We start from the raw sequence: 26,366 nt of genomic DNA on the forward strand, positions 1-26,366 counted from the left end.
AATAGCGGCAAAAATAGTTTATGCCCAACGGTGGAAGAGTGAAAACATACCTAAAGAAAGGGAAATAATAAAGAAAATACTTGACTGTGCAGAATATGATAGATTTACGCTAGAACTGAAAAATAAAGGAGAGACAGAATACTCTGAGATTTGGAATAGATTTTATGGTTAATGGTTAGACTTAAGGAATAGAAGTCAGAACGAGTAAGAACAAGGAGGCATAGATTTAAACAAAAGGCAATATATGTAATATAGTATGCAAGTGTAAGCCTGTATAAGAGGTTAAGTATGTGTATATAATTAGTAAGTAATAATGTGTACTGAATACATAAGTGACTTATATTATACTTTATATGGTGGAGATATCCCTAAGACGGTTCCACAATGTACATTTTTTTTAACAATAAAGGTTTTTTTAAAAAAAATTTAAAAACTTTAGGCCGTCTATACAACTATTGGGGTGCAGGAGCATCTCAGAGGTTTGCTAATAAATGTAACTCAGTGGTCTGTATGGATAATCACTGGGGACTTTCCTTGACTGAATGGAGGAAACAAAGTGCATTTTCCCTCCTCCCAGCCCAGCACTACATCCACCCTATCCTATGCCCTCCCTATGCTCAGACCGAAGAAAATGGCCTTAGAAGACATGCAAACTCCATTACTAAACAGTTGAGGGCAAAACATCTCTCAAGTAAACAGCATGTGGATCCTATGCAGAAGGGACTCAGACTCAGACAGACATCGCCCTAATTCACAGGAGTATAAGAAGTGGGAAGAAGGTGCAAAGAAGATATTTGCCAATACCTAAAAGGACACAATCCTCAAGCGCTTTGGCGAGAAGCAAAGAGGCCCAAGAGGCCACGCGCAGCCTCTCAGGGCTGCTTTCTCGGTGACGGAGGCCTTGTCAAGCCTTTTGGTGACAAGAAAGGAGGAAGCAGGCAAAGAAACAGTCTGGAGAGAAGACTTCATAAGGGAAATTACCCGACGTGGCAGGATGAGGGGGAAAGCAATTGTGGCAACTCCAGGGGAAGGGAAATGAGGTATCTGTGGGTTGGGGGAGGCCTTGGGTGGTCTGAAGTGGGTGACCTGTTTCCTCCCTAGGCCCCCTTTGAACTTCCCCACCACAAGGTATATCATGTGCACTTAATGAACCTCACATTCGATTAGCAAATGCATGGGCAAAAGGAGGGAGTGATCACCTTCAAATGATGAGATTCACTCCCACGAATCTTCGAGTCACGAAGAATGGAATGGGCAGATTCCATTACATTCTTAACTCAAGGACTATCTGTATGTAAAAATAAGGAAAGAGAACACCTGTCAGCTCTAGAACAATTCAAATCACTGGATCTGGACGACTACATTCCAGAGTTCTGAAGGAACTAGCAAAATATGATTTCAGAAGTATTGAAACATATTTTTCAAAGTCCTTAGAGCATGGGGAAACTAGAGGTAGTCCTCAACTTTCAACAGTTCATTTAGTGACCAAATTTACAACAACAAAAAAGTGACTTATGGTCATTTATCACACTTATGACCATTGTACTGTATTTTCCCGAAAATACGACATATCCCAAAAATAAGGCCAAGCCTGATTTTGGGGGTGGGCTTCCTGCACAGGAGGCAGTCCTTCCCTTCCCCGGTCACCTCATGGAGGTTCAACTCCTTAATGCTGCCCACTGATCAGCTGAGCAACCCAGATCTCCAGAGCACCTCTCCAGCTGCCGGCCTTCTCCCCCTTTTCCTGCCAATCGTTCTTTATTTGGGATTGCAGCACAGACGCGCAATCCTAGGAGGGACATCTGTTCTATGATTGCAAAGAAAGAACGGTGTGTGTGTGTGTGTGTGAGAGAGAGAGCGAGAGAGAGAGCTGATCCAACCTCAGAGAGTTATCCAGGGCTGGCAGCAATGTTCTCTCCATCCCCGCTTCTCTCTCTCTCTCTCTCTCACACACACACACACACACACACACACACACATTCCACACACCCTGACCCTCCCAAGACAGCCACATCCCTGCGAACTCCTCCACTCCCCCGCCTCCCGCGACACTGTTTGTACACCAAGTGCCTGCTCCAGTGCCATGATGACAGTCGGCCTGCTCTCGCCTAGGTGCCGCATCCGCATAGCCCATGCTACTGAGCGCCCATCACAGCAGTCCCAGCACCAGCATCACTGCCCCGGGGCTTCCTTGGCAGCACAGGTGGCGGTGGCAGAGAAGCCTCCAGGTGTGGCGGGCAGAAGTCAGCACGTGTGCTTCTGGTGGGGGTGGGGTTAGGGTTAGGGTCTCGACGGGGATGACTGAGGCGCTGCGGGTGTTGCTGCTGCTGCTGCCACCAGTAGATGCTCTGGCCGGCCCACTGAGGGCCAAGCTCAGCTGCAGGCAGGGAGCACTGGCCATGGCTGGGCCAGCTGAGCTGCATCTGTTGGGCCTGCCCTCAGTACAGTTACCCAGTATCTCACTGCTGGGTGCCTGGGAAGAGTAAGCAGGGCCTGCAGGAGGAAGGGAAGACGGGCAAAGGTCCTGTGAGGCGCCCCTTCCCAGGAAGTGGAGAGGAGCAGGGGGGAAGGGGAAGCCTCCAGCGACTATCACCATAGAGCGGGAAGCACACTCCCAGAGCACCCACTGCCCTGGCTGGGATTTGGAAGCAGCAGAGACAGAGTTTGGGGGAGAGAAAGAAAGACTTCTGCTTCTGCTGCTGGCTGCACTGAAAATGGACAAGAGGCCAGTTGGGCCAGCTGCTTTTGCTGCTGAGTCTGCTGGCCAGTTGGCCTAGACCATGGGGCCCCTCCAGCCAGGCATCCTTCTCCACTTTGCGGGAAGCCGGGGCAAAGAGGCGGCTACAGGCAAAGAGACCCACAACCCTGCATGGAGAGTCCGCCCACATTGACATGGTGAGGCCTGGGAGGCGCGCAAGCAAGGCAGAACAGGTGATTGCACAGCTTGGCGCCTTCAGGCCGCTCACATGCCACACACACCCCGCAGGAAGGGTGGGGCTTGATGGCGGCATGCAGAGAGAACCTCTATCTGCCAGACTCCCAGCTATGAGTGCGCAGGCCACCCAGGGCCTCCTGCACCCTGAAAATATTAAGACCCTGCCCCAAAAGTAAGGCCAAGCTCTTATTTCAGGGTTCAAAAAATATAAGACAGGGTCTTATTTTCGGAGAAACACAGTAGCATCCCCATGGTCATGTCATTTACATTTGGATGCTCGGCAACTGATTCACATTTGTGACTGTTGCAGTGTTCCAGAGTCATGTGATCCTCTTTTGTGACCTACTAACAAGCAAAGTCAATTGGGAAATCAGATTCACTTAATGACTGTGCTATAACCGTGTTACTAATTTAACAGTAGCAAGGATTCACTTAAGAAATGAGGCAAGAAAATTAGTAAAATGGGGCAAAACACACTTAACAAATTCCTCACTTAACAACAAATTTTGGACTCAATTGTGGTTGTGAATTCAGGACTATCTGTAACTAAGGACTGGAAAAGAGCTGATGTGGTTCCCATCCTCAAAACAGGTAAAACAAACACATCCAGAAAACTACAGACAGATCAGCCTGACATCTTGGAAAACATATCCAGTCAACAAATCCGTGAACACATAGAAGCAAGCAAGTTATAACCAGTAACCAACATGGGTTGATCATGCCAGACAAACTTTATTTCATTCTTTGACAAAGTGACTAAATTAGTGAACCAGAGAAATGCTATAGACATCGTATACTTAGATTTCAGTAAAACATTTGATAAAGTAGATCACAACCTACTTCTTGCCAAGCTAGAAAAATGTGGGACAGACAGCACCAGCACAAAATGAGTTTCTAACTGGCTGACAAATTGTACTCAACGTGTAATCCTCAATGGAGTTATAACCACATAGAGGGAAGTAAGCAGGCCTAGGAAGCAGTAAGGGAACTGTTATGTCTAACAAAGTCCTCGGGGTTACGACCCGCCTGAGCCTTGACAACAGCCAGGCGGTCTCTGATTGGTTAAGACGCGCTGGAGGGAAGAAGCGGGAGTTTGGAAGTCCTGTCATTGGATAAAGTTCCTGAGGCAGCTAGTATATAAGGGCTGTCACCCGGAGAGTTAGTTTTTGAGCTTAACATGTTATTCCGTTGTGATTAATTGCGAGTTAAATAAAGGTTGTGTTCCTTACAACCTCTGTGTGAGACTCTTTCTGGACCCACTAGTCACGGACTTAATACTGGCGACGAAGGTGTGGGGAGTCCGCACAGCGCAGCAACCTAATTATTGTTTTTTCGGTTCTGCGGTTTCACTCGCGATCACCTCAAGATGGAGAAGGCCCAAGCATTCCTGCCGTTTGAGCCAGCAGCTGAGACATGGGATTCGTTCCTGGGGCGCTTTGAGTGCTTCTTGCACTCCCAGGACTATGTGGATTTGCCTGCCTCTCGTAAGCGCGGCTACTTCCTGAGCCTCTGTGGCCGTGAGGTTTTTGCAACGGCCAGGGTCCTGGCTGCCCCATCGCTAGTTTTTGAAATGCCGTGGGATGATTTATTGGCCAAGCTGAGGAGCCATTACTCCCCAACGCCTTCTCGTATCGCCCGGAGGCTTGCGTTTCGACGGCGTGTCCAGCGACCGGGGGAATCGATCAACGATTATATGGCGTCCCTGCGTTCTGCTGCCCTATATTGTGAGTTCCCGAGCTGGACGATGTCCTTCTAGATCAGCTGGTGGCTGGGACCACTGACCTGCGGCTGCAGCGTCGACTGCTAGCCCGCTCAGACATCACCTTGGCCACAGCGTTGGTTGAGGCGCAGGCGGCCGAGTTGGCGGAGAAGTCCGCGGCGGAGATTCAGAGATTCCGTCCACCTGAGACTCAAGCCGCACCTGGCCTGGCGGTTCACCACGGGGAGGCGCAACCATCGGAGACACCATATGGCTCTTCGGATGAAGGCGATGATGCGCCGTCTCAAGTCCTTTCCTCGGCGCGGGTTGCGGCCGCCAAGTCTTCTCCGCTGAGTTGTGCTGGCTGTGGGGAAGCCACGGAAGGGCCGATTGCCGGTTTAAAATGCCGTTGCCGCCGTTGTGGAAGCGTCACCTAGCCGGGTCTGCGGGCGGGGTTATGGCTGATTCCCTGAGAGATCCTGCTCCCCGTCGGAAGTCTTCTGGCCTGCCGGCCACCCGCAAGGATGATTGTTTCGCTGTCGGGCATGCCACCGTTGACCCTCTTGGTAATAAGATCTACCTTACGGTGAATCTAGAGGGCAAGCCATGCAGAATGGAACTGGACACTGGCTCATCCAAAACCCTAATGGCCTGGTCCGCCCTCAAGCGACATTTGCCAACTTTCTCCAAGTCTCGTCTGAGGCCATGCCCTGTCACCCTCAAAGACTATCAGGTTATTCCAGTTATGGGTTGTTGCAATGTCCTGTGACTCATGAGGGGTTCCTTTGCCTCTAATCTGGTGAGTAACCTGCCAACCTTACTGGGGTTGACTGGTTCAGGCTTTTTCACTGAATGTCATGGGGTCCATTCCACTGTTCCGACTATTACGAGTATCCTCCGTGACTTCGCTGATGTTTTCAGTGATCAGTTGGGTAAATATGGTGATATCGTTTAATTTGGACCCCAAATCGATTCTAAAACCTAGGAGGTGCCACTTGCATTGAGGCTTAAGGTTCGAGGTGACAAACTCATTTCCCAGGGGTGCTAGAGGCCATAGATCATTCCCCTGGGAAGCCATTAGTGATTTCCTTAAATCAAATGCTTCGGTTATTCACTATAAGGGGCTAAAATAAGGCTCTGCAAGCCAATCCATAGTTCCTGTGGTGCAGCACCTGCTCCACAGAGACGGGCACCTTTCTGAGCTTGACTCTCAAGCATACCAGCAATTGCCGACGAGTCCACCGCCCTGGCCCAGACAATTGTGACACATCGGGGCATTCAAATGCAGCGCCTGCAATGCTAGCGTTGCCCCTTGTTCCAATGCCTGATGGGCGATTGCTCCAGGGATTGGAGTTGCGTCCCGTATTTTTATGTCTCATTTCACGGGTCCGGAGGACTGGCCAGCTGAGGGCCTTGTCTCAGTTCAGGAGGCGGGACTTAAATTAAAGGGAGAAGTGCCATTGGAGTTCTGGGAATTCCTGGGATTCCTCCTGGACTCAGGAATCCACCCTGCCCTTCTAATTGAGGCTATCTTACAAGCCCCACCCTTCAAATAAAGGAGCTTCAGGCATTTTGGGGCTCAATTTTTTATGTATTTTGCCCCTAAGGCGACCTCAGAGCCCCTGCACCGATTGTTAGAGGCCAATGCTGGGGTAAGCGGCCGCTTCTTTCAAGGCTGTTAAAGGCCTTCTGACTTGCGGTTCTAGTTCACGATTCTGTCATTCTGGCCTGATGCCTGCCATTTGGCATAGGAGCCGTGTTAATCACGTGCTACCTAGCGGAGCAGGGCTCCATTGGCATATTATTATTCCCAGAGCTTTCAGCGTGACATATAGCCAGTTGGATAAAGAGGTTGCAGCAGTGGCTGGAATCAAGAGATTCCACCACTATCTATGCCGTTTCTTTTTAATTTGGTGACCGACCACCATCCTTGGCATTTTAGCAGGTGACAGGCCATCACCCCAAATATTGTCCCCAAGAATGTCTCGCTGGACTGAATTCTTGTCGCTTATAATTATAATGATTTATCTAGAAAGCGATCGGGCTAGATGCCCTTACCGTTACACTCTGGTTTGTCAACTTTCTGTTTTATTAGTTGAAGGTGGGGACCCCAATTTATTTCTGGACATTGCACACCACTCTGCAAAGGACCAAACCCTGCCAGGTTTTGGACTGGGTCCAGGGGTTGGCCTGTCAGTGCGGAGGATTTTCTTCCTTTCGAGACAGCATGAGCTGTCTGCGCCAGGGATGTCTTCTGTGGGGAAGTAGGGTGGTGATTCCGTCTACTCTGAAGGGGTCATTCTGAATACCCTACACGAGGCCCACCCTGGCATTGTCCGCATGAAGTCGCTGGCCAGAGTTATGTGTGGTGGCCGGGGTGGACCGATATTGAAATGTGTGTGTCCTGTTGCACAAGTTGTCAACAGTCGAGGCCAGCTCCCGGTGCCCATTAGGAGTGGAGGTACCCGCTCACCTGGTCCCGAATCCATTTGGATTATGCAGGGCCGTGCCAGGTAAGTCATTCTTGGTGGTAGTGGATTCTCCAAGTGGGTGGAGTTGGCAATTATGCCCACTACCACCGCTGAGGCCACCATCCGAATTTTAGATCGGTTATTTGTCACCCACGGGTTGCCAGATCTCGTGGTGACGGACAACGGCCTCAATTCATGTCGGCACCGTTCCAGATGTTTTTAGCCAGGCATGGCATTAGACATGCGCCACGGCCCCGTTCCATCCGGAAGCGAATGGCCGGGCAGAACGAGATCGGCGAAGGAGGCGCTGGCCCGTTTGGGGCCCACTAACTGGCACCACCGAATTTGCCAGTATTTAAGGGCACAACATACCACTCCGTGCCCAGTCACTCATCTTACTCCGCCGAGTTGTTAATGGGTCGCCGTCTCCGGACGACCCTGGATCGATTACACCCACAGTATGATACTGATCAACCTCGGTATAATGCCAGTGTGCCTCGGGGGTTTAGTTCAGGGGACCCTGTTTTTGCCCAGAACTTTGGGTCGTCTCCTAAATGGGTGCCAGGAGCCATTACGGAAATGACTGGGCCCTATTCCTACAGGGTCCGATTGGCAGATGGGAGAGAGTGGCGCGGCATGTGAACCAGCTCCGCGGAGAATGCCGGGCATCGAGGAGCCACTCCATGAGCAGGACTACCCAACCGCCAGGCGATGACCCGAGAGGAACCTCGACAACGCTGGGCCCGTCCAGAGACCAGCCTTCCGGGCCAAGAGGCCGGGAGGACTCAACCCTTAAACCGTGAATCGATCTCGTGGAAACTTACCTGAGATTCCGAGTGTTCCAGCGCTGGCCAGTCCTTCCCTAGGGGTGGAGTCATCCTCTTGACAAGGCCCAACAAAGCCTCGCCCAATCCAAATCCGAGGCGGAGATACCTTGACAGCGAGCCCAGCCTCCGCCTCGCCCACTATTCCGCGTCCGCCCTGTAATAAGGAGATCGGAGCGGAGTCGGCGCCGGCCCGCGTACTTAGCCGATTACGCATGCGCGATCCAGGAGGGGAAGGGTGTTATGTCTAACAAAGTCCTCGGGGTTACGACCCGCCTGAGCCTTGACAACAGCCAGGCGGTCTCTGATTGGTTAAGACGCGCTGGAGGGAAGAAGCGGGAGTTTGGAAGTCCTGTCATTGGATAAAGTTCCTGAGGCAGCTAGTATATAAGGGCTGTCACCCGGAGAGTTAGTTTTTGAGCTTAACATGTTATTCCGTTGTGATTAATTGCGAGTTAAATAAAGGTTGTGTTCCTTACAACCTCTGTGTGAGACTCTTTCTGGACCCACCCCTTGCCAAGGTGTTTTTCTTTTCTTCTTCCTATATATGTTTATATGTGTATATACTATATAATCTTTTTGTATGATGTTGTGACAAATAAATAAATAAAATAAATAAATAAAGGAAACTGCAAGGCCAGGCATCAAGACTGCCCAAAGGCGCCAAATACGAAGTTAAGTAGCTTCACGTTTCACTTTTTCACTTGGCTCAGTTTCAAAGGTCTGTTGCTAGGAGACGAAAACATCTTCCAAAAGCCTTGGACAGGCATGTTTTTCCACCTCTTGTCGCTAGATGGCGGTCAGGCAATATCTGTGCTTAGAAAGTCATCAATACAGCGGTGCCATCCGTGATTACGCTTAACAATGGAGTTAAAACATCGAGTACTTCATTGCTAGAAAGGACGGGAGGGGAGGAGAAGCTCAGAGGAACTTCCTTTTCCGGATGACTCATGGGAGGAAGGTGGAGTGCAGAGCGGCTTTTGTGCTCTTCCCAGGGTCGAAGCAGCAGCTGGCAGGTGAGTTGAGGGCAGCAGGTGCGAGGAGAGTCCGGGAGTAAGTCGGGCTGTTCGGTTCCCTCCACGGCCTGGAAGCAGAGAAGCAACTGGGCTGAAGCAGGTCAGCTGCTGCTGCTGCAGGTTCCTTCCCTGACCAAATGGAAGCCCACTGGGGCTGCAGGCTGTGAAACTGGTGGCTGCAATTTTCTGCTGGTGGGAAGATTGAAAAAGTCTCTTTTAAATTAAAGTTGATTCTTTGGGAATGGCTTCCCTCCAGAGGTTGTGGCTGCTCCGTCACTGGAGGGTTTTAAGGGGAGATTGGACAGCCCCCACATCTGTGAAACTGGTGTCATGCAGATTGACAGGTTTGTCTAGGTACAACAAGAGTTCAAGTGTTTATGATATGGGAGAAGTAAGATACATACATACTTTCTTAGACGTTACATAAGAAATGCACTGCTGATGGCATGGGAGAAGGTTAGACATAAATACTATATGAAAATTCCAACAGGGTTATCAAGAATGTAGGCTTTAATATATCCAAATACTTTTAATGTTAGAAATATTGTTAGTTATAAGGACTTGTTAACAAATGGGGGAAATTGAAGCGGAAACAAGATTTGGAAGAACGGGATTGAGTTAGATTGGTATATGTACATGCAAATACAAGCAAGATGTCAGAAAGATGTTAAACTATGGCTTTTATTTAGGTAAAGACTGAGTTGGATAGGATTTTCACAGGAACGGAGGACAAATTAATCAAAAAAATTATAACTTTTTGTTGGGGATTGACTTAGAAGAGGAACAAGTAAAGGAAACTATGATAGCCAAGGCTAAAAATTTTGGATATTCAATAGACTTAGACAAATGGGAACAGTTATGGGAGAGGAATTATAAATTAACAATGTTCACTGCATATAAAGAAAATCAATATAAAATGTTTTATAGATGGCATATTCCACCTGAGAAACTGGCAAAAATGTTTAAAGATAAATCAGCTAAATGCTGGAAATGTCATCAGCTACCAGGATCTTATTATCATATGTGGTGGACATGCCTGGAAACCAAAAACTATTGGGAGAAAATAAAGGGTTGGTTAGAAGAAATGACCCAACAACACATTGACTCTAAACCTGAGTTGTTCTTATTGGGGATTCTACCAGACAAAATTAGTAAAGAAAATATTTATTTGATTATACATATAATTACAGCTGCAGAATAATGTTTGCGCAAAATTGGAAAGCAGAAAAAATACCCCTGGGAGGAGAAATTATTAGAAAAAAAATTTAGATTGTGCAGAAATGAACATATTAACTTTGATGATTAAAGAACGAGAGGATTCAGAATACTTTAAGATATGGGATAAATTTTATTATTGGTTAGAAGAAAGTTATAGATGAGCAATGGACAATTATGTAAGAAAGGATAATAATGTATCTGTGGAAAAATGGTAATAGTTTAAATTGGAGTGAAGAAAGAAGAAACAACAAAAGATGGAGCCAGGAAGAAAACACCGAGACATCACACGGAAGGAATTACTGATGTTTTAAATGTATGTTTGTCTATAAAATAAAAAAAAACTTTTTTTTAAGTGTTCAAGTGTGTGTGTTGATAAGCCAAGGTATTTATTCAACTGAATAAAGACTGGTCCCTCCTAAGAAGGAAGGAACCCTGAGCATAATGAAAGGCAGATATTTATTTATACATTTCTTTGCTTTCGCTTCATTACATAAGAAGCAACTGGCATATGACAGATAAGGTATAGAAATTATAAAAATTATAAAAATAGTCAAGCATGCCTTCTGTGGTTTTGTTCACGTACCTAACCCACAAGCTACTGGTTTCCTGTGAACATTTCCATAGCCTCAGAAGCCTGTTGAGGCCTGAACTTCAGCCTTGCCATCTCAACATATGAGCAAACATCAAATTGATCTGATTCCTGATTAATATTAGCGTAGAAGGTATGATTGAGATATTTTTCAGGCTGGAAAGACATTGATTTTCTCCATATTGCAGTTGTGTGTATTATTTCTCTCTGAATGTCTGTATCTCCAAATGCATAATCTCTCTCCAGGACTTCCAGATATAAAGTCATGTGATAAAGAAAATAGATTCTTCTTGACTTCTATGAATTTATATATCAGGACATAGTAAAAATCAATTGGTCCTTAGAAGTTCTTATTTTATTTTATTTTTTCACTTGAGTATTTTTATTTCTCAGATTCCAGAACTGATTTATCCCTTTAGCATTTCTTTTTTTTTTTTAATTACTTTTTTTACAACAAACAAACAAAAAGAAAATACATTATTACACCCTTGTGCTATACATAAAAGGAAGATTTGGGTCTTCGGATATATCCTCATGATTGCCAAAATCCACGTTCTCGAGGTACAGGTACTGAAGCGTCCAATGTTCCAAGCGCAAAGTCCACAAATGGTTTCCAAGTCTTCCAGAAAATATCTTCTTTATACACACCACTTCTAATTTTAATATCACATGTCATTTTATCATTTAAAGCTAATTTCCACATTTCAGAATTCCACTCTTCTATTCTAAAAATCACATCTAGTTTCCAATATCTAGCTATTATAATTCTACCTATTATAATCATAATTCTAATCAATTCTTTTTCATATTTTGTTAATTCTATTTCCTTAATTACCAACAATAATATAGTTTCCACTCTCAATGTTATTACTTTCCCCATCATTTCAAATATCATTTTCTCCAATTGTTGCCAAAACTTTATAACCTTATCACAATTATACCACATATGTTCATAAGTCCCCAATTCCATCTCACATCTCCAACATTTTTACTAATTTTTATCCATTTGTGACAATCTTACTGGAGTCAAATACCATTTCCAAACAACTTTATAATTGTGCTCTTTAATCCTTATAGATAAAGTTCTCATAATTCTACTCTTCCAATTCACATTCCAATCTGACTCTGGTATTTCAATATTAAGATCTTTTTCCCAATTTGTCCTCATCACTCTTTGTAATTTTTCATCAGAATTTATAATCTTATAAACCCTACTAACGAGTCCCTTTAGCCCAATTTCATCTTTCATAATCCGAGATACTAAATATTCAAATTCAGTTTCACATCTATTTATCGAATAATTTTCCATTAGTTTTTTTGTCCATTTTTCTATCTGTATTTTTTCAAACCAACTTAACCCTAATTTTTCAATAATTTCTTTATTCCTCCTTTCATTTCCCATAACTTTTATCCAATCTCTAATAATTTCTATATTTTCCTCTTTAATCACTTCATTACGTTTTATATTATTTTTAATCGGCCAAATTCCAATTGTCTCCCCCAAAAAGATTATATCCGGAATTAAAATTTTAACAAATTTATTCCACATTTTACTTAATCCCTTTAACCAATAACTTCTACTTACACATTTTAAATTTGCTTTATCTAAAAAGCACTTTGATCCAAATTACTCTATATCCCTTAACTCTAAGTCTCTCCAATAATTATCTTCACCTTTAAATATTTTTACCACTATCCGGATACCATACGCACAGTAATAATTAAATAATTTGGGGATTCCTAATCCACCTTCCTTTTGATTTTGATACCACATTTTCTTCACTAATCTAGGTCTTTTACCACCGTTACAAAATTTATCCAGTTTTTTCTGATATCCTTCAATATCTTTCTCTGTCAAATTTAGTGGTAGCATCTCGAATAAAAAGTTGAACTTGGGCAGCAACATCATCTTACACATTGCAATTCTACCAAACCAAGACAACTTTAAAATTTTATATTTATCTATCTTCTTCTCAATTTCGTTAATCACCACATCATAATTAAGTTTTTTCAATTCTTTAACCTTAAGTGAAAGCACTATACCCAAATATTTCAATGTATTTTTAATCCTTATCCCAAATTGCTCTTGCATATTCTCAGACTCATTACCATTACTATCCATCAATAATTCTGACTTTGACCAATTTACTTTCAATCCTGTCATTTCCTCAAATTCTATCAAATGCTTATATATCTTTTTCAGATCTTTCTCTACATTTTTCAAAATAATTAAAGTATCATCCGCATACAAATTTATCTTATACCCCTTATATCCTTCTAATTCTTCATCTTTTTCTATCATTTTTGTCAATATTTCCATAGCCAATAAAAATAATGTTGGGGACAGGGGACATCCTTGTCTCGTACCAGCTTCTAATTTTATCTCTTCAGTTAATATTCCATTCACCTTCACTCTTGCACTGCTCTTTTGGTACAATTTTGAAATAACATGTATAAACTTATTACCAAAGCCTAAAGCCTCCACAATTACTTTAATAGTTTCCCATTGTACAGAATCAAAAGCTTTAAAAATATCCAATGATACTATACCAATTTTATCACCATTATATTCAGCTACATCTATAATATTTAATACTCTTCTAACAATATCACTCATGTATCTACCCTTCACAAAACCTACTTGATTATAACTTATATATCTATCTATAAATCTATTTAATCTATTACTTATAATGGCAGTAAATATCTTTGCATCCTGATTAATTAAAGAAATTAGAAGTTCTTAAAAGTTGGTAAGTACAACCGTAGATGAACAAGAACACATGACATATTACATCAGGTCATCATTTATTTTATAAAAAGGAAGCCAAAATGGAGAAGTCACATGTAAAGAAAGTATGACTCATTAATTTGTACAACCACCTTTAGCAGCAACAATAGGAAGTAATCCTTTTTGGTGTGATTTTATCAATCCCTTGCAGTGTTGTGAAGGAATTTTGGCCCACTCTTCTTTACAACATTGTTTCAGTTCATTGAGGTTTTTTTATTCACAACTCTCTTGAGGTCCTGCAAATTGGGTTGAGGTCTGGACTTTGACTGCCATGGCATCCCTTGATTCTTTTCTTTTCCAGCCATTCCGCTGTAGTTTTGCTGATGTGTTTTGCAACCATTGTCCTGTTTATTAATCGTATGTCAGCCAAGTTTTAGCTATTGGACAGATGGCCTCACTTTTGACTAGAATACTTTGGTATATAGAGGAGTTCATGGTCAACTCAAAGAGTGCAAGGTGTCCAGGTCCTGTGGCTCCAAAACAAGCCCAAATCATCATCCCTCCACAACCCTGCATGACGGTTTGTATGATGCTTGTGCTGATATGCTGTGTTTGTTTTTCATCAAACGTGTCACTGTGCATTATGGCCAACCATCTCCTCTTTGGTCTGGTCTGTGCAAAGGACAATGTTCCAGAATTCATGTGATTTGTTCAGATGCAACTTTGCAAACCTCAGCCCTGCTGCTTTGACCGTTTTAGAGACGAGGGTTTCTCCTCACAACCCTTCCAAATAAACCATAGTTGGTCAGTCTTTTTCTAATTGCACTGTCATGAATCTTAACATTTAACATGTTAACTGAAGCCTGTAGAGTCTGAGATATAACTCTGTTTTTTAGCAATTTCTCTTGTCATTGCATCCTCTGGCCTTGGGGTGAATTTTCTTTGACGTCCACTCCTGGGAAGGTCTTGAATGTTTCCCACTTGTGAATAATCTTTTTAACAGATTAACAGAGTTGGAAGGGACCTTATAGGTCATCTAATCCAATCCCCGCTCAAGCAGGAGATCCTACCCCATTTCTGACAAATGTCAGTCGAATCCTTTCTTGAAAGTCTCAAGTGATGAAGCTCCCACAACTTCCAAAGGCAACTTCTGTTCCATTGGTTGATTGTTCTCACTGTCAGAAAGTTCCTCCTCATTTCTAGGTTGAATGCCCAGTTCCTGTAACAGTTCTTCATATGTTTTATATGTTTATGTTTTCTCCAATCCCCTAATCATCCTGGTTGCTCTTCACTTTTTCTTGAGTCTAAACATCTTTTCTATAGTGTGGCGATCAAAACTGGATGCAGTACTCTAGGTGGGGTCTTATTAAGGCTTTATAGAGTGGTATTAGTGCCTCACTTGATCTTGATTGTATTCCTCTGTTAATGCAATTTAGGATTGCACTGGTTTTTTGGGCTGCCGCTGCACACTGCTGGCTCATATTTAGCTGGTTGTCCACTAAGACTCCAAGATCCCTCTCACAGCCATTGCTATTAAGCCTGGTTTTCCCCAGTTTATATGTGTTCTTTTGGTTTTTCTTACCTAAGTGTAGGACTTTACTTTTCTCTACATTGAATTTCATTTTGTTAGATAGAGTCCAGTGTTCAAGTCTGTCGAAATCCATCTGGATCTTGAGCCTATCTTCTAGCGTGTTAGCTATTCCTGCCAGCTTAGTATCATCAGCAAATTTGGTGAGTTCCCCTTCTATTCCCTTATTTAAGTCATTTATGAAGATATTGAAGAGTACTGGGCCTAAGACGGAACCTTATGGCACCCCACTGTTTACTTCTCTCCCTGTAGACTTAGACCCGTTAAGGACTACTCGTTGAGTACGGTTTGTCAGCTAGTTGCGAATCCATCTGGTGGTGAAGCTAGCTATCCCACTTTTTTCTAGCTTACGAAGAAGTAGGTTGTGGTCTACTTTGTCGAATGCCTTGCTGAAGTCTAAATATATTACGTCCACAGTATTTCATTGGTCGTCTAATTTAGTTACTATATTGAAGAATGAAATAAGATTGGTTTGGCATGATCTGTTTTTAACAAACCGGTGCTGACTGCTAGTTATTACTTTACTCATTTCTAGGTGCTGGCAGATCTGTTCGTTTATTATCTTTTCCAGTATCTTCCTGGATATTGATATTAGGCTGATTGGTCTGTAGTTTCCTGGGTCTGTTTTTTCTTTTCCTTTTTTGAAAATGGGAACCACATCAGCTCTTTTCCAGTCCTCTGGTAGTTCCCCGGTGTTCCAGGATTTTTGAAAGATGTGGTGCAATGGTTCTGAGATGACATCTGCTAGCTCCTTAAATGTCTGGGGTGTAATCCACCCTGGTGATTTGTATTCCTCAAGACCAGACAGGTGTGCTCTTACTATTTTTTTGCTTATTTTAACTTTTATTTCCAGTCTGGTTTTTACAGTTATGTTTCTGGTAGGTTGGGTTATAGTTTCTTTTTGCGTGAAGACCGATGCAAAGAATGAGTTAAGCATCTCTGCTTTCTTCCTTGCTGTCTTCTCTCTTTAGTGGACCAACTGTTTCCTTGATTTTTTTCTTGTTATTTATATGTTGGAAGAAACTTTTTTGGTTATCTTTGACTTTTGTTGCAGGTCTTTGTTAATGAGCCTTTGCTTTCCTGACTTTGTCTTTGCAGATTCTGACTATCTGCTGATATCCTGCCTTAGTTATGTGTCCCTATTTCCATTTTTTGTACTTGTCCTTTTTGTCTTTCAATTTGTCAGAGAGATCTTTGTGCAGCCATGCTGGTTTCTTCTTGGATTTCTTGTTTTTCTTTCTCAGTGGTATTGTGCTGGTCTGGGCTTTTATGATTGTATTTTTCAGAGTTTCCCAAAATTCTTTTTTTTTTATTAAAAAAGTTTTATTTTAACATTCATATCCAATAACATATTTAATGTACCATCATATACAATTAATCGGAGAGTTTCCCAAGATTCTTGAGTTGTTTTTCCCTTTAGGATTTTCATCAAAGGAATCTTTTCCAAGAAAATTTGAGTTGCATTGGTCGGGAATCTTCCTCACTTTAGAATGATGGGTTTTAAATTGTTTGGAAGGCCTTTTAAACCTTCCCAAATTGATGGGCAGCAACAATTGCTTCTCTAAGATCATTGCTGATATCTTTACTCTTTGGCATAATGTTAACACCCACCTCAATGTCGGAGACCAGGAAACTCTTACAACTTAGAAATTTCCTAATGGTGAGAACAATTAATAATAATAATAATAATAATAATAATAATAATAATAATAATAATAATAATAATAATAATAATAATAATTTAATTTGTATACCACCCTTCTCCCAAAGGACGGTGAACAGGCAGTGAACAGGGCGGTGAACAGGCAGATAAAATAAAAACGATACATTTCAATAAAAACAATATTTAAAAAACTTATTCCAATAGCCTAAATTTAAAATACAATACAACATATAAAATAAACCCCATAAAATCCATATTTAAAACCCTATTAAAAAACCCTATAAAGCCAGTCCTGCTCGAAAGAATAGATATGTTTTAACCAACAGAACGACTTACCTTCAGACATTGTGGTGCTCCATCACTGGAAGCTTTTCAGAAGAGACGTAATAGCCATTTCTCCAAAATGGTATAGGGTCTCCTGCTTGAGGAGGGCTTGCATTAGAAGACCTGCAAGGTTCCTTTCAATTCTGTTATTCTCTTCTGTTCTGTTCTGATGATATTTATGATACCCTGATAAGTAAAACCATAGAAATGATAGAGGGTTTAGTTTCTTTTTCACTTTACCGTATGCGAAAATAACCCTTTGCACTGCTAAGATTTTGTGATTGACCCAGTCAACAACTTCATCATTGAATGGATATTTGAACTTTGATCTGGGTAGTCTTCCATGTGTCATGATTAATGTAAGAGCTTCTTTGACTAGTGTGGCATGTTTGCTTTTTCATTTTAATGTAAACATTTTTCATTTTTCTCATCTTCTCAAACACTTTATGCACAATTAAAGATATACTTTTTTTTAATCTTATAGACAAAGAGGATGGCAATGAAGAGCACTCTGGACAACTGAAGATAACAAGCAACATTGAACAGCAAAGCAAGTCAGTCCACAAATCAAAATATTTCCCATTTCCTTCAGAAAGCAACAATTCTTTACCTTTCTCACCAGATGAGAGAGAAAAATCAAGAAGAGATTTCTAGCTGGGAAAAGTAGAGTGTGAAATTCAAACATATATTCCATGAAAAGTCAAGGGAGATTATTTTTCCGTTGGGCAAAAGACGGAAATATCTGGAAGCTTCTGAGGAGAAAAAGGTCAATTGGAAAGCCATGTAGAGAAGACAGAGTTGCAGGCCTCACTTTGGGAGGAAGAAAACGGCTTGAATCAAAGCACCACTAAACAAGGGACCATCCATATTTTGGACGATTTCAGGAATATGAGTTGTGGAAGAGCTCCATAGATGTTCCTGTTGTAGGAAAGATACAACTTGCAAATCACAGGTGATTATGCCTGAGAGGATCCCAACTGGAGAAAAGCCATACAATACTCTAACTGTGGCAAAACCTCTGATCAGAACACCTCCATTGTGGTTCTTGGAAGGACCCACACAGGAGACAAGCCCTACAAGTGCTCCCAATGCAGTAAATGCTTTAGCAAGCATGGCAACGTGGACTCACACCAAGGAGAAACTGTTTGAATGTCCTGTTTGTGGGAAAAGTTTCAGTAAGAATTCCAGCCTGGTGACACACCAGAGAACTCACACAGGAGAGAAACCCTTTAAATGTCCTGATTGTGCAAAAAGTTTCAGTCAGCATTCCAGCCTGGTTCAACACCAGAGAACTCACACAGGAGAGAAACCCTTTGAGTGTCCTGATTGTGGTAAAAGTTTCAGTCACAATTCCAGCCTGGTGAAGCACCAGAGGACTCACACAGGAGAGAAACCATTTGAGTGTCCTGACTGCGAGAAAAGTTTCAGTCAGAATTCCAGCCTGGTTCAACATCAGAGGACTCACACAGGAGAAAAACCCTTTGAATGTCCTGACTGTGGTAAAAGGTTCAGTCAGAATTCCACCCTGATTCAACATCAGAGGACTCACACAGGAGAAAAACCCTTTGAATGTCCTGATTGTGGTAAAAGTTTCAGTCATAATTCCAGCCTATTTCAACACCAGAGCACTCACACAGGAGAGAAACCGTATGAGTGTCCCGTTTGTGGGAAAAGTTTCAGTAAGAATTCCAGCCTCGTGACACACCAGAGGATTCACACAGGAGAGAAACCCTTTAAATGTCCTGATTGTGGTAAAAATTTCAGTACGAATTTCAGCCTCGTGACACACCAGAGGACTCACACAGGAGAGAAACCCTTTAAATGTCCTGATTGTGGGAAAACTTTCAGCAAGAATTCCACCCTGGCTCAACACCAGAGGACTCACACAGGAGAGAAACCCTTTAAATGTCCTGATTGTGGGAAAAGTTTCAGTCAGAATTCCACCCTGGTTCAACACCAGAGGATTCACACAGGAGAGAAACCCTTTAAATGTCCTGATTGTGGAAAAAGTTTCCGTCAGAATTCCAACCTCATCGGCCACCAGAGGATTCATGCAGGAGAGAAACCGTTTGAATGTCCTGATTGTGGGAAATGTTTCAGTCAGAATTCCAGCCTGGTTCAAGACCTGAGGACTCATATAGGAGAGAAAACCTTTGAATGTCCTGTTTGTGGGAAAAGCTTCAGTCAGAATTCCAAACTCATTAGCCACCAGAGGATTCACACAGGAGAGAAACCCTTTGAATGTCCTAATTGTGGGAAATGTTTTAGTAACAATTCTAACCTGGTGAAACACCAGAGGACTCACACAGGAGAGAAACCCTTTAAATGTCCTGACTGTGGGAAAAGTTTCCATCAGAATTCCAACCTCATCGGCCACCAGCGGATTCACGCAGGAGAGAAACCCTTTGAATGTCTTGACTGTGGGAAATGTTTCAGTCAGAATTCCACCCTGGTGAAACACCAGAGGACTCACACAGGAGATAAACCCTTTGAATGTCTTGACTGTGGTAAAAGTTTCAGTCATAATTCCAGCCTAGTTCAACACCAGAGGACTCATACAGGAGTGAAACCCTTTGAGTGTCCTGACTGTGGGAAAAGTTTCAGTCAGAATTCCAGCCTGGTTCAACACCAGAGGATTCACACAGGAGAGAAACCCTTTGAATGTCCTGACTGTGGTAAAAGTTTCAGTAAGAATTCCAATCTGGTGAAACACCAGAGGACTCACACAGGAGAGAAACCCTTTAAATGTCCTGATTGTGGGAAAAGTTTCAGTCAGAATTCCACCCTGGTTCAACACCAGAGGATTCATACAGGTGAGAAACCCTTTAAATGTCCTGACTGTGGGAAAAGTTTCCGTCAGAATTCCAACCTCATCGGCCACCAGAGGATTCACGCAGGAGAGAAACCCTTTGAATGTCCTGATTGTGGAAAATGTTTCAGTAACAATTCCAACCTGGTGAAACACCAGAGAATTCACACAAGAGAGAAATCCTTTGACGGTCTTGACTATGGAAAAAGTTTCAGTCAGAATTCCAGCCTGATTCAACAACAAAGGAGACTTACACAGGAGGGAAACCGTATTAGTGTCCAGACTGTGGGAAAGTTCTCAGTACTAGGGTTAACCTTATAAATCATGTCCTTATACACAAAGGGGAGAAACAATTTTAGTGCCGTGAATGTGGACAGTACTTCAGGAAATATTCCACTCTTATCGCACACAATAAAATCTCCCGAGGCCCCAAATGATTAGTGTAGAGAAGGGTTGAATTTCATTTCTAATGTCCCATTTTAAGTCCAGCTGAGAAATTGACCATTTAAATTGATTAAATTAAATAGAATTTGCCTGATTTTTTGTAGCCAAATCTGTAATGGTATTAGATGGGGCAGAGGAAAGAAAAAGTTGGAACATATTACTTTGATAATGGCTATCTTGCCTTCAGCGTAATCAGTTATATTTATTTTTGTAGAAATTGGGCAAATATGTAAAAATCTTTTTGGGAGTGTTGTTTGCATTTTTGTGATAGTGGATGGTAGAAATGCTATGTGCCAGGAGTCCCAGCCTTTTTCTCCCTGAGTGTCCCTAAGATTTTCAATCTCAGAATTCTCCAGCCAGCGTCTCTTGGGGATTGAAGGTGTGACACTATAGTTAAGAGATTCTAGCTCCTCATATAAGGAGAAAGCAAGAGGAGAAGAGATACAGATTGGGTTCCAGGAATTCAGTGCACCAAGCACCAAGCATGTCTGTTCAGATTGTGTCAAGAATGAGGCACGCAAGTGGAAGAAACCATACAAATACCAATATATTGGGGGCAGTTGGGACAGTGCCAAAAGCAGTGTAAAATTTCAGATGTAAAGGCTGTTCTGCCCTGCAGGTGACCTTCATGGTTCAAGAGCCATAAGAAGCAATTGGATTGAAACATGTCAGTTGCTACATATTCCTTCTCTCTCCAAATTTTATTCCATTGGTGGTACATGCTTTAAAACGGGTTCTCCTTCATAGTGGGGGTGACTTGTGATTTTATGGACATCTTTTCTTGGAAACAATATGGAACTCTTATGCCACTGCTGTCGTCTGTGATTTTTTTTTTACCTACAAACAAACACAGGATTTCCTAGTGGTGCACCATCCATTTATTATCCTGGAAGAACTGGGCTTAAACTCTCTAGGCAACAGTGAAATTTTGGGCTCAATTGTGGTTGTAAGTCAAGAACTACCTGTATTTAAATAAAATATCAGAGTTGGAAGTGATAGCCGCCTGGGAGGAGGCGGCGGCTGGTGCCTTGGACCGCGTTGTGCCTTTGCGGCTTCTGACCCGGCGACGAACTCGACCAGCTCCTTGGTATAACAAGGAGGTGAGAGAGATGAAACACCGGAAAAGAAGCCTAGAGAGCGCCTGGAGGTCCAGCCGCTCCGAACCTGACCGAACACTAGCGAGGTCATATATTCAGACCTATCTAGTGGCGATCAGGGCGGCGAAACATAACTATTTCTCCGCACTCATCGCATCAGCAGATAATCGCCCAGCCACCCTGTTTAGGGTGACCCGCTCCCTGCTCACGCAGGAGGCGCAGGAGGTCCCCTTACAGGGATGTGCTGAGGATTTTGTACAGTATCTGTCTGATAAAATCGCTCAGATTCGGGATGGCTTGGACACTGATTGGATACATCCGGGTGGGATGGCGGGGACGAGTCTTGAGAATGTTATCTGGGCTGAGTTTGATCTTGTGACTCCTGATGACATGGACAGGTTGTTGGGTAGGTTGAATCCCACCACATGTTTATTGGACCCGTGTCCCTCCTGGATGGTACTGGCCACACGGGAGGTCACACGAGGCTGGCTCCTGGGAGTTACCAACGCTTCTTTGTTATAGGGTGTTTTCCCCGCCGCCTTGAAAGAGGCGGTGGTGAGGCCCCACCTTAAGAAGCCCTCCCTGGACCCGGCTGTATTAGCGAACTATCGTCCAGTCTCCAACCTTCGCTTTCTGGCGAAGGTTGTTGAGAGTGTGGTGGCATATCAGCTTCCTCAATACCTGGAGGAAACTGTTTATCTAGACCCGTTCCAGTCCGGTTTCAGACCCGGATACAGCACCGAGACGGCTTTGATCGCATTGGTGGATGATCTCTGGAGGGCCCGGGACAGGGGTTGTTCCTCTGTCCTGGTTCTATTAGATCTCTTGGCGGCTTTTGATACCATCGACCATGGTATCCTGCTGCGGCGGTTGGAGGGATTGGGGGTGGGAGGCACCGTTTATCGGTGGTTCTCCTCCTATCTCTCTGACTGTTCGCAGACGGTGTTGGCAGGAGGGCAGAGATCGACCCCGAGGCGCCTCACTTGTGGGGTGCCTCAGGGGTCTGTTCTCTCGCCTCTCCTGTTCAACATCTATATGAAGCCACTGGGTGAGGTTATCCGTGGTTTCGGGGTGGATTATCATCTGTACGCTGATGATACACAGCTGTACATTTCCACCCAGAACCACCCCAATGAAGCCGTTGAGGTGATCGGCCGGTGTCTGGAGGCTGTGTGGGTCTGGATGGGGAGGAACAGGCTCCGACTCAACCCTTCCAAGACAGAGTGGCTGTGGGTTTTGGCATCCCGGTACAGTCAGCTTACACCATCGCTGACTGTGGTGGGGGGAAGTACTGACCCCCAGGGGAGGAGTGCGCAACTTAGGCGTTCTCCTGGACGATCAGCTGTCCTTAGAGGAACATTTGACAGCCGTCACCAGGGGAGCATTTTATCAGGTTCACCTGATTCGCCAGTTGCGCCCCTTCCTTGACCGGGATGCCTTACGCACGGTCACTCATGCCCTTGTCACTTCCCGCCTGGACTATTGCAATGCTCTCTACATGGGGCTCCTCTTGAAGAGCACCAGGAGGCTCCAGTTAGTCCAGAATGTGGCCACGCGGGTGATAGAGGGAGCACCGCGTTGCTCCCCTATAACACCCATCCTGCGCGGCCTACACTGGCTGCCGGTAGCCTTCCGGTGCAATTCAAGGTTCTGGTCACCATCTTTAAAGCGCTCCATGGCTTAGGACCAGGATGTTTACGAGACCGCCTTCTGCCGCCGATTGCCTCCCTATGACCAGTGCGCTCCCACAGAGTGGACCTCCTCCGGGTGCCATTGACCAAGCAATGTAGGTTAGCGACCCCCAGGGGGAGGGCCTTCTCTGTGGCAGCACCGGCCCTGTGGAATGAGCTTCCTCCAGGGTTACGGCAACTCCCTGACCTCCGGACCTTCAGGCGTGAACTGAAGACTTTATTATTTCAGCGAGCTGGACTAGCCTAAGAATAAAACATTTTTAGTCAAATTTTAATGGGTTTTAACCGGTCTTTACCGTTTTAGTGATTTGGCTATTATTATATTTTGTTTTAATTGGGTTTTAAATTGCTTATTTTTTATTGTTGTATTTTAATATGCCTGTGAACCGCCCTGAGTCCTACGGGAGATGGTGCGGTATAAAAGTATAAAAATAAATAAATAAATAAATAAATAAAAATAAAAGTCTTCTAGTCCAACCCCCCCCCCCGGATCAAGACAGGAGACCCTATTCCACAGCTGTGCTGTGGAGAGTCTGGATACAGATGGGGGAGGGGGGGCCTGAGCGCCATCAGCCTTACTTTCCAGCCTGCAGGGCTTGCAAAGCTTACCGCGGCTGCCTGTGAACGTAAGGCTGACAGCGGGGGGAGGGAGACACGCTCTGCGCCCACTGCACTTGTCAAAGGATGTGGGCTGGTGCGAGAGATGGCGGCATCACAGCCCTCCCCGACTCTTCCCTGAAGCTGCCCTGCTCTAAGCGGGGGAGCGATGGTTGGTGGACTGACACGTGAGGAAGCTAAGCACCCCTGTATTTGGCTGTGCAGCAACAGCATTCTGGCTTCATCATGGTACATTTGCTGTTGCTGCCTCCATGTCCTGCCTGCTGTTCTCGCAGCGCATTGTGTAGCACAGTGAAAGCGCATTTCACAATGGGGGAGACAGGGTCTCCTCCTCCTGGAGCCCATTATGACATGGAACCACAATGTGACCCTGCCCCACTCTCCCCTGGCAACAGCAGCGTCGGCTTCGGCTCATTTTCGCTTCCCAGATGTCAGTCACTTTTCCTGCACATCCTGCAGGCCGCCTATTTTGTGATGCCCTGCCTCCCCGCCAGCAATGTGCTCTTTGGGTCTCTGCCAATCAGCTGATCGTCAGCATGCAGATCATCAGCCTCTGGGCATCAGATTTCCACCACCCAGCACCAGTTCAGGGGTTCCTCCCCACCCCTGAGAGAGAGAGAGAGAAGGAGGGAGGGAGGAAGGAAGACAGACAGACAGACAGACTCAGGGGTTGTGGTAAAAACTATGTCAGGAAATTGTTATTTGCCTAACTAGTTGGCCAGGCAATATATAAACTAACTATGTTTGTAGAAAGGCATGATATTGCTTTAAGGCTGTGTTGCATCATGCAAGCATCCTGATTGGTTGAGCTCTTTAGCCAATGTATAAAAGAACTACTAAATTATGGCTTGTTTGGGGAATTAAAGGGACGCTACAGCATTGTAAGCTGAAGACATGCTGCAACTGTATATTTGAGCTTTATGATCGTTGCTTGATCATGGCTAGTTACTGATTCCTCAAGATACTGACTGTTGTGAATTGAACTGCGTTTTGCTGAACTGAAAGAGGACCTTGTTTGTTTTACAAGGCTACATTGGTAAGAAGACTGACTGACTTTATATGTGTATGACCTGGAATTGTTTTTGGACTATGACTTTGCCTTTTCCCTAAAAGTAAAGGAATATCAAACCCCAGTTTGTCTGCAAGTGACTGTTATTGTATACAACCAGTCTCAGTTGTTTTCATGCGTAGAGTACTGTGCTCAACAGTCCACAATCTTAGTTGTGAACCCAGATTAGCCTTAACACTGTACTTCAGTAATAAGGATGTGATGGCCCTCCAGCGGCTACTGCACTAACTCCCATCATTCCTGACTATTAGTTGTGCTAATTTGTGCCACCAGGGAGAAGTCAAAATTGAAATTCCTCACATTGAAACTAAGTGGTATTAGGTCATAACAGAGGTGTGTATTCTCCCTGACGCATTTTCTTATGTGCCCTATGATTTAAATTTCAGATAAATGTATTTCTCTGCTGTCCTCTTGTTACTTCATCAAGGTATCCCAGGGCACTTCCAGGGTTGAAGGGGATCCTGCAGAAGACACCTCAGGAGCCAGTCTTAATCTCTGTACCCATCAAGCATTCCGTGTCCTGGTTTCTCTTCCCTGCCCCCATTTGCTCTTGTAGCACTTTTTGTCTGAGGAAACTGACAAATGTGGCAACACACCAGCAAAGTAAAATGCCAAATTTGCAACAGTGTGAAAGATGACACCTGCAGAGCTGGAAGGCTTCCTCCCTTCTCCGCAAGAGCATACTGTAAGCAGTTCCATCTGCCTGGTATTCCTTTGCCTTTCCTTCCTTGCTCCTTTCCCCACCCCACCCCAAAGCAGAGGGGATCACACCAAGAAGGAAGCCAGGGCCAAAGCCGGCCTCGTCCAGGAAGGCACTCCCCCAATCTGTTGTGCCTCGCCCACCCTCCTCTCCTCAGCCGGGCCCCTCCCATCTCCTGCTATCCGATTCAGAGTCTGATAATGAAGAGGAACGGCCTGGATTGCCTCCAGCCCTGGCACCATGCCCGGACAGAATGTCAGGAATGCACAAACAAACCTCACTCCTACAGCGTGTGAGCACGAAGCCAGCCACGTGCTAGAATTGCCGGCAGCAGATCAGGAGGAAGGGAGTTCACAGTGGACGGATCCCCGCTTCCAGAGAATTGAGAGGCGACGTCAGCAAAAGGAAGGGAAGGGCAGGCCTGGATAAGTGCTGAGTCATGGAGCCACATCCCATGGCCTATATAAAGGATCTGCTTTTTGGCATTCCTTGAGTCAAGCAAAGTCTCATCTGGTTTGCTGAAGTCACACCTTGGATTCCTGCCTGCCCTGAGAAAACTGAAAGGAATTTGGCAAAGCTGCAGAGGCTTCGTGGCCACGCTTAATACAGACTTCCCAGACCCGGCCATCGGATGGGGAGGGGGACACGACACTGTCAGGCTGGGTTCCTCCCCATATCTCTTGTAGAAGACCCGCTTGACGGAGGAGATTTTATCCAGGTACATCTTTCCCCTCCCCTTCAAACGACCGATCAACCCCCATTCCCTGCTATGCTATGCAAAGCGCTGTTTTCGGAACTGCCCCTGGAGAGGCGAGATGCGACCCGAGGAATCCATATAGAATAGAATAGAATAGAATTTTATTGGCCAAGTGTGATTGGA

The 26,366-nt window shown here is 44.3% G+C and overlaps 1 protein-coding gene across 1 annotated transcript in view; it reads left to right on the top strand.

The window, feature by feature from the left end:
• LOC131190351 (uncharacterized) overlaps positions 1-26,366 on the top strand; it is a 52,556-nt gene that overhangs the window by 14,652 nt on the left and 11,538 nt on the right. Inside the window, exons 3-10 of the mRNA XM_058167672.1 lie at positions 2,068-2,262; positions 2,796-2,895; positions 4,395-4,659; positions 4,692-4,960; positions 5,062-5,220; positions 6,903-7,147; positions 8,827-8,945; positions 17,952-20,186. Coding sequence (XP_058023655.1) covers positions 2,068-2,262; positions 2,796-2,895; positions 4,395-4,659; positions 4,692-4,960; positions 5,062-5,220; positions 6,903-7,147; positions 8,827-8,945; positions 17,952-20,186 — 3,587 coding nt within the window. The remainder of the gene's footprint in view (positions 1-2,067; positions 2,263-2,795; positions 2,896-4,394; positions 4,660-4,691; positions 4,961-5,061; positions 5,221-6,902; positions 7,148-8,826; positions 8,946-17,951; positions 20,187-26,366) is intronic.

This window comes from Ahaetulla prasina, chromosome 2, assembly GCF_028640845.1.
Source record: "Ahaetulla prasina isolate Xishuangbanna chromosome 2, ASM2864084v1, whole genome shotgun sequence".
NCBI lineage: Eukaryota > Metazoa > Chordata > Lepidosauria > Squamata > Colubridae > Ahaetulla > Ahaetulla prasina.